This window comes from Amia ocellicauda, chromosome 21, assembly GCF_036373705.1.
Source record: "Amia ocellicauda isolate fAmiCal2 chromosome 21, fAmiCal2.hap1, whole genome shotgun sequence".
Lineage (NCBI taxonomy): Eukaryota > Metazoa > Chordata > Actinopteri > Amiiformes > Amiidae > Amia > Amia ocellicauda.
This window is the reverse complement of record NC_089870.1, coordinates 19908455-19917648: the sequence shown is the minus strand read 5'-3', so window position 1 is coordinate 19917648 and position 9194 is coordinate 19908455. Positions and strand designations below refer to the sequence as shown.

The following is a 9194-nucleotide window of genomic DNA, read 5'->3' as shown; positions in this document are numbered from 1 at the left end:
AAAATCCATGTGCATTAAAAGAGAGGTTTAGTTTCTAAATGCCACCTTGGCGAAGGAGGTGTTTAGTCCTATGCAAGCATGTATGTATTTAACGCATTTATTTTATTTGTAACACATTTTACGCATATGCCTATATTGTTATAAATATTGTGCCAGCCCAGTCTTCTATTCCTACAGCTTTAATTTGCACCCAGACTAACAATAAAACGCCCAAATAAATGCGTAAACATCACGCCGCATCTAAAGAGTGACCCCGGAGTCCAGGAAGCAGAAGAGACGCAGTTCTGGTGCAGTCAGACGTGCTGATCAATAGCCTTGAGATATTGACACTTACACTTCAAACCCAGTTGCACAGAACCGTGTGTGTGTGTGTAGATTATAAATAATATGCCTATGCTTTCGATTTATACATGGGTAAACCTCCACCGCACGTTTTGCATTGTGTGCTAAATGTTTTTTGTTTGCTTGTTTGTTTGTGAATCGAGCAGCCCACTCACACCGGCCTAGGCTGATGTCCGCCATGTGCTTGTTTATATCTATGTGTGCGAAACGTTAAAGGCCAACACTTTTATTTTTTCCGAATTTTCCATTTTTTCACAAGGATATTATTTTATTCCACAAACCACGTTATACATCCCCCCTCCCCCCAACCTGAACTGGTATTACAATAACCACAATAACATTCCTGAAATATGTAACTTCTATTTCTGTTTCTTCTGGCGAAAAAGAGACGCAAATCCACCAGCCAAATGCAAGTCATCGGCATATTATATTATCCTCAAAGACAGACCAAATAGGATATCTTTCAGGAGCCTCCTCTTGTTCCTGCCCCCCTGAGACCCGGACAAAGTTTGTTTTTACAGGTGTCTGGAAGGACCGCTAAAACTAATTAAGCTTCACTTTATTTTAAACTAATGACCCGGGCAACCAACTGGATTCGATCTTGCCAAATATATATTGTAGTTCTGCGTTTTATTTTATTGAATTGTATATATATATATATGTGAATATATATACACACATGCACCGGGACCTGAATCCGCACATGCAGGGGCCAGAGCGTAGGAAATGATATTATAAAGCCGAGCTCCACTCCGGGTTAGTGGCGGGTTGCGTCGCCCCGGTGTCGCGTTGCAGATCTCGGTGAAGATAAAGAAATGTGATCCATGCCTTTAAAACAGCGGCTGCACAGCAAAGAGCTCGCAAAACACAGAACTCATTTACTAATGGACTGGTTTTATATTTCACTGTACAGAGGGAGAGAAAAAACACAGAGAGAGGGGAGAGGGAGAGAGAGAGAGAGAAAATCAGTGCAGAGGGGGGGACTCTTACACAGATGCACCCTTTACCTGCCGTCGCTGTGCAATGCGGCTGAGCTGCGCTTATTGCAGCCGCTGGTCAGGGGACTGGACATGCTTACATCGGACAGAGCACAGGAAAGTGAAAGGTGGACGATTCTCCTTCACAGAATTCACCAATGACAAAGAAAAGAAGAAGAAACAAAACGGCCGATAAAAGGACAGAAACACATCTCCCCAACATCAGCCGTTGGTTTCAGTGAAATTGACAGAAATACTATTATCCTGTAATTTGTGAGCGGCACGTCGCCTGTTTACTATCCTCTGCACTTTGCCTGAGTTGGGTAACACGTATATATGACTTGGAGCTCAAGCCACATGCATACCGTGGTGAACCCCACTGCGGGATCCTTAAGTCGCAGACATTATCCTGTTACAAGCACATTAAACCGCATAGTGGGTCATTAACCTGCAACGATACATCTGCAGGAGCACAGAATAAAGTCTAGCAGTGGAAATAGAGGAAAATAAACTTCTAAAATGGATCAATTAAGAGATCATTTCATTTTTGCAAACACACACTGTATAGTCCGACATAAAAACAACATTTTAAACACAAACACACAATAAACTCCAGCCTTGTTGCTGTCGTACCTCGGTTGCGGCATGCTGAGGACCCCTCCCGTGCAGGGCAGGGGCACCGGGGGCACCGGGGGCAGAGCGGGGGCTGGCAGGGCAGCGCTGCCCGGGATGCGACGCTCCTTCTGGCGGACTGGGGAGCAGCTCCGGCTCCAGCAGCAAGAAAACAACACAGCTCCTGGGACAGAGAAGAGAAGAAGAAGAAGGAAAAAAAACACAGGGTCACCGAGTCCAGTCCAGTCTCCATTTCAACTCGAATGGGCTGATTATAGTTGTGTCACTGATTCAATCATCTGTTGCCATTTAAACATATTTACATAAAGGAAACACACACACACACACACACACACAACAAGAGTGATTCCAATAACATGAGCCGATACACGTATATGCACACAAACTCGGGTTATAATGTCACTGTGTGTAAACAACATTTGAAAAAGAAAAGAACAAGCCCTATAGCGCACACTGCAGTCTTTTTGCGCCACACCATTGTTTCGTGCCTGGGGAGCAGCCCGGGTTTGCACAAGCACGGATCGCGTCCTGTAATCTGTCTTGCTCCCCTCAGCCCCCCGGGATTGTTTATGTGTGTTGGAGGTGCAGGGGTTTTACCTTCTAATTAACTGTCCCAATAAGCTATATCTTAACAAAGGTGCAATTAGCGCAGCGAGGGCCGTCGTTATCTCGGTCTCTAGTAGCTGACAGTAGATCAGCTCTGATGATAGGAGGCTAATTGTTCTACCGGAGCTGTTTAATGCCGCGCCGCGTCTGAAATGCAAAGGAGGATTTCAGATCCTTAAGACTCAATTGTCTTCATCTTAACAGCAATTGAAGAGCATCAACCGCCTCCAGAAGCTCTTAAATAAGGAGGACCTGGCCGGGCTTTCCTGTCAAAGCGTAGACATTACAGCTCCTCACACATGGACCTGCGGCTTCTGCTCTCCTGCCTCCGACCACAGGCTCCTTCAAACCCGATAACGCAGCTCAGTTTGGGCACCGAGCAATATCATCGGGGGCCATTAAATTATATAACCTAATTCACTCTCTGACTATTAATAGGCTAAGAAGCAAATGGACAGAGAGAGGGGAAAAAAAGACTTAACTCCGCTTTTTACGCCGCGTGGGGGTCTCTAACACCAGCATAGGTGATGATTAATAATGTATTAAAATGCAATAAACTCCTTAGGCCGTTTATCAAATTCATTAATAATTCACGGACCGAATTAGCGTAATTAAATATTAGCTCAGGCAAAAAAAAAAAAAGTGGGTGTGGGTGGAGAGCACCAGGAAAATGGGTTTAAAAGGTCTGTAATAATTGATTTGTATCGAGGAGCCCCGCTCCCTCAGGTAACACTGGAGCAGGGCGCTCGGGTTTCACCCCTGACGTCCCCCCCCGCCCCCCCACCCCAGAGGAAACCAAGCCGCAAAGTTTGTCCGGCTCTGCTGCAGGGTATAGGGCGGCCGCGCAGCCAATCAGCGCCCCGCTCCGCGCTCTTTAAGCCTGACAGATCTGGAACAGGGACAAATTGTCCCAACAAGCAACATCCCAAACGCATCCACGGTGGATATCGCGCTACCGGATAGTTTTTAAAACAACAACAACAACAACAACAACAACAACAACAACACCGGCGACACCGGGCTGGAGAATATAGAGAATAACCCACGCCGGGTCCACTCCTCTTCTCCAGTTTTCCGCTTCCAAGAGGAGAGATCGGTCTTGCTGTGGGGAATAAAAAGCCGACCCTCCAGACACCATGTCCATGCTGCCTTCTTTCGGCTTCACCCAGGAGCAAGTGGCGTGCGTGTGCGAGGTCCTGCAGCAGGGGGGCAACCTGGAGCGCCTGGGCCGGTTCCTGTGGTCCCTGCCGGCCTGCGACCACCTCCACAAGAACGAGAGCGTCCTGAAGGCCAAGGCCGTGGTGGCTTTCCACCGGGGCAACTTCAGGGAGCTGTACAAGATCCTGGAGAGCCACCAGTTCTCCCCGCACAACCACCCCAAGCTGCAGCAGCTGTGGCTCAAGGCGCACTACGTGGAGGCGGAGAAGCTGCGCGGGCGACCCCTGGGCGCGGTGGGGAAGTACCGGGTGCGCAGGAAGTTTCCCCTGCCCCGGACCATCTGGGACGGCGAGGAGACCAGCTACTGCTTCAAGGAGAAGTCCAGGGGGGTCCTGCGGGAGTGGTACACCCACAACCCGTACCCGTCTCCCCGGGAGAAGAGGGAGCTGGCCGAGGCCACGGGACTCACCACCACACAAGTCAGCAACTGGTTTAAAAACAGGAGGCAGAGGGACCGAGCCGCGGAAGCCAAAGAAAGGTATCCAATAAAAAGTTTTTACTTTGGCTGGGAATGTCCATGTTCTTGTATATTATTATTATTATTATTATTATTATTATTATTATTATTATTATTATTGTTGTTGTTGTTGTTGTTGTTGTTGTTGTTGTTGTTAAGTTTCTGTTGTGTTGCTGTTGTGTAAAGATCTCCTTAGACTGGCGTTGGGCATTTCTTCTCTCCAATACAGTAGTTTTAAAGGGAAACAAAACGACATTTTCTGTCAACGAAAACGGTCTGTTGCGTTTTATTCCTGCGAGAGGCTTCTCTGCTATGAATTTCGTGCTGCAGGAAAGAGGAGATCTAACACGATACTGGAGAGGAAAGGGGAGAAAAAACATACAAGGACACAATTCAGCATTAAGCATTTGCTGCTGTTGTACATCCAGTTAACAGGGAACTGAATATATATATATATATATATATATATATATATATATATATATAGTAAATCAAAATGATTCAGAATTAGACTTGCATCTTGTTCTACAGATTTCAAACAGTTGTATTTATTTCAGATTAAGGATATTTTAAAAGCAACCAAAAACGATCAGCATAAATGCACTAAAATATATAACAAACCCGATAATAATCATAATCATAATAACAATAATTATTAGAATTATTATTATTGTCATTATTATGATTATGCATTTGCTTTGCTGGGGTGATTCTAGTTGTCTTGTATTAAGTGTAATATTATATATAGAATATATATCGATGGAATTGTTGTTCATTTCTAAGATCAGATGGAAGTTGTTTAATTTATGAGGAGGCTGGCTGGGGAGAGACAGAGCCGATTTAATTAACGCAAAAGAGCTCAGTATATTTTGTATTAATAGTTTCAATTAGTGTTTGGCCTCAGAGTTCAGGAACAATTGCTGGGAAAATCATCGCATAGTCATTTGCCTTCCTTTTTGATAAGAGGCTAATAAAATATAATGGTTCGTCACCAGATTTGTGTTTCGGGTGTTTAAAACATATGAATAATTATGTTATCAATATTTTTATATTCGTAACTGTACTATAATTGTAAATCTGATTTTTATTTTATTTTCCCTGCGCCGGATGTTTTTAGTTTTGTTAAAGACAGAGACATGTGTACTGAGAAATCAAGGCCTACTTCACATGGACTGTATCTGTCTCTGTCACAAAGACAATATTAATACACAGCTCGGGTTAGGAGCGTTCAAGCGACTGCACTGTGGGGGTGCGAATAAAGGTTTATTTACGTGTTGATTATTTTTCAAAGGTTTTTAAATGTTAATTACGGATGACAGAAACAAATAAAAAGTATTAACATATTGCACAGAAATGCCCGGAGACACAGTTAAGCAGTTTTATTAAAAAGCATTATCGAACAGAATATGAAAACACCGTCCATAAGAATTTATTATTATGAGACGTAGTGGTATAATTATTATTTAATTAATCAATTAAATGCTAATTGTAATCTGAATGATTTCAGGGAGAACAGCGAAAACAACAACTCCGGCAACAACAAACAGAACCAGCTCTCGCCGCTGGACGGAGGCAAGTCGTTGATGTCCAGCTCGGAGGACGAGTTTTCACCCCCCCAGAGCCCCGACCAGAACTCGGTTCTCCTGCTGCAGGGCAACATGGGCCACCCCGGCGGCTCCAGCTACCCCCTGGCCGGGCTCAGCGCGTCCCAGTCGGTACACAGTCTCCAAGGACACCCGCACCAGCTCCAGGACTCCTTGCTCGGTCCGCTCACTTCGAGCCTTGTGGACCTCGGGTCTTAAAAATACTCCCCAACTCCGACCCTCCCCAACACAGGCACACACACACTGTCACACACAAACACACACGTAAACGGACACAAAACACAACAGCCCTGAGAAAAGAAATGGTATATCTAAAAGAGAAAGACTATCCGACACTTTCAATGTATATATAAATATATATTAACATTAAAAAAGAAAACAGACAAAAACAAATCCCTGAGTTTTCTGATGTGAAAATTCGCTCAGTGGTACTTAATCAGCGGACAGTCCCGGGAGTGACTTTTTCTCTCTTTTTTTGTCAAGTCCTAAAATTGATCAGAGGACACACAGCTTTAATGAACGCTATTCCTCGCCACCGTGGCTTGGTTTGTCTCCCCTGCCTGGGTACAAACTGTAAACCAGCTCCAAACCAGGGCACCGTCCCCATCTGCCCATCTGTCCCCCGAAACCGGACTGCGCCCTGGGCTCCGAGGACGTCGCCTCCTTTCTGCTTAATTTATGAAGATTGCTTTCTACTACTTCTCCTGCTCCTTCTTTCCAGAGTTGACATTCATAGGAAAATCTTGCCTTGGAAACTGGGACACGATACTCTGACTTGAAAACCCATCCGAAGTTTATATTTTCATAAACGAGAATAGTGTTTCGGATGCAGTTTCCAATAAACATCACAGCATTGCGAGAGAAACTGGTTTGAAGTGTGTTATTATTCTGATTAATATTATTATTATTATTATTATTATTATTATTATTATTATTATTATTATTATGTGATTGTTCGTTTTAATTTGAATCAATATTCAAAACAGGAAGCCATTACAAATTAACAAACGGTTGTGAATTCAAGAAGAACGATGTCACAAATATAAGTTATTTAAAATCCAATACATTTATTTTTGTTGGAAACATTTCATAATAACTAATATTAATTAAATACCACAGATGTGTGAAATCGTTAATGCATGCTTTAGTTTAGCTATACAATTAACACAAAAATAAGACAGACCAAATTAAATTTATTATATTAATTTTAAGTAATTATTTTCCATTTTAGGGACGGACAAAGCTTATATTGTTATGTTTGTAATGCATCTATAGTGAATTTGGGGAGATTGTACGAAGCAATACGTCTTCGTTATATAAATGATCTTTCGCAGATAATCGGAAGAGAAAGGTGGAGTGGTCAGGAAAGAACAGGCTACTATTTTGTAAAACCTCTTCCACAGAGACCGCTGTGAAACCGTGAAAAAAGCCCAGACTTCCCATTCACACACACTGAGAGGTTATGTTCAAGTAAACAGACACACCAGTTTGTCAAATATGTCACATCATTTAGAGACCAATATTATAAACAGTGGTTAGAACAAATGGGGTACATAGGTAATGGGGATTGACCTCAAAACCAATAGCAATAACAATAATTAAAAAAACAGTAAATAATAATAAATAAAAGTACTTTCTGCTTATTGTATTTCATCCTCTGAACGTTTAATTTCATAAACGCAAATAAACTAAAAAACAACCCATGCATAGAAAGAATCACTTTGGAAATAACTATTATCTCATATTGAAATACAGTTATATTTGAATATCGGCATGGTACACGTACACGTACGCAGACGCAACAGTAAGACAATTGAAGAACGTGTCGCACATGAAACCAGCGCAGAGCCGAGGAGCCGGGCCGGCGTGGCGTCGGCGCGTTGTGTTGGCGTTGTGGATCATTAGCCCTGCGTCGCCCTGTTTATTTTGTGCTCTTTTAGTGTTTGTTCTGTCGGTTCTGGGCCAAGGAGAAATGCCACCATCTGCAGGAGGCGAGTCTCACATGGGACCATTCATAAATTCCTCTTCACAGAGCACACAGGCCGACTCTCCGCCCTGTCCACGTATTTATGAATTTATTTTATTTACCCGGCGTCACAGCGTTGTCCAGCTGTAAAATGTTAGAAAGTAAAGGTCGTTCTGTGGTCCCCCCGCCCACCCCACTCCTCTTATTTACGTGCCACTCAAGGCACAGCAGTAACTTGAATGTAATAAGAAATACAAGTCGTTTTAAACAGTGAATGTGTCTGCAAACACTGGTCCCAGTATGGGCGCGTCTCCGAATACATGGAATTAATGCAAAATAGGCGTTTCCGCATCATGTTCTGCAAATAGATAACAAACAGTACAAGACAGATGTGGGAACACGAGTTAGCATCCCTATAACCCTCCTTCCTCTGCCCGGGGTCTGAGAACTAAATCGATATTAACGACGCCCCCCGAAAAACTGATCTGCGCCTCTGAATTATGTCGCAATAACCGCTTTCCTTCTTTAACACGGATTATAAAATATCATTTCATGTTTGTATGACGTTGTATTTTTTTTGGTGCAGAGTCAATGGCCAGATTCAGGGCTGAGGTGCGCAGAGCTGTACACAGCTGTTGCATTGCAGGTTTGGTAAATGCTGTGACTGAATGCAATGAGCAGGCTTAAAGGATCTGTATGCTTCACTTGCAAAATGCACGGATATGTTCTAGCGTTCATTATATACATTCTGCTATAACAGTATGCAGGCTTGGCCATTGTAGCTCTTCAGATGAGATTTAACCGTGAACAACCAACCCCAAAAATCACAGTAGTTCAGTTTTTCGTTCAGATAAAAACATTTGGACTCCCTGTTCGATTTTAATAGGCATAGTGCGCCAAGTGTGAATTAAGGAACATCGGCCTTTAGTCGATTCAAAATTGATCTAATTGTTCAATTACATAGTTTATTTATTTATTTATTTACCACAAAAAAACCCTGGGTTTTGTGGCATTAATGATAATAATAATAATAATAATAATAATAATAATAATAATAATAATAATAATAATAATAATATTCCAGGGTAAGGCGTATTAAATATAAAGCGAAAGGCAGTCCATTTGTAGGCAGTCAATATCACATTGTAAACACAGCGCTAATAACAATTTAAAAATGTATGTCGACTTTATTAGAACAAAAAGTTAAATACAAATATTTTAATCTGATATTGAATCATTCATTAACCAATTAATTATTATTTTTCAATACAAAACATATACTTCGTTCGTGTTTCCTTAGTGTCCCTGATAAGGTGCATGACTATCTCCGGCGCGGCCGCCCCCTCCCCCCCGTCACGGTAATTGTTTTGAACAGAGAGCAGCGAGGATTT

At 42.6% G+C, this 9194-nt stretch overlaps 1 protein-coding gene across 1 annotated transcript; it reads left to right on the top strand.

Annotated features, from left to right (window-relative positions):
• The first annotated feature begins 3377 nt into the window (after positions 1 to 3377).
• Positions 3378 to 6418, top strand: LOC136717107 (homeobox protein six1b). The gene is made up of 2 exons (XM_066694579.1): positions 3378 to 4254; positions 5741 to 6418. The coding sequence occupies exons 1-2, from the start codon at positions 3695 to 3697 to the stop codon at positions 6033 to 6035; spliced, it is 855 nt and encodes a 284-aa protein (XP_066550676.1). The 5' UTR covers positions 3378 to 3694; the 3' UTR covers positions 6036 to 6418.
• The last annotated feature ends 2776 nt before the right edge of the window (positions 6419 to 9194 follow it).

Coding starts and splice junctions, on each gene's coding strand:
- LOC136717107 (XM_066694579.1), top strand. CDS start 3,695: ATGTCCATGCTGCCTTCTTTCGGCTTCACCCAGGAGCAAGTGGCGTGC. Junction 4,255..5,740: donor GCCGCGGAAGCCAAAGAAAG/GTATCCAATAAA, acceptor GAATGATTTCAG/GGAGAACAGCGAAAACAACA.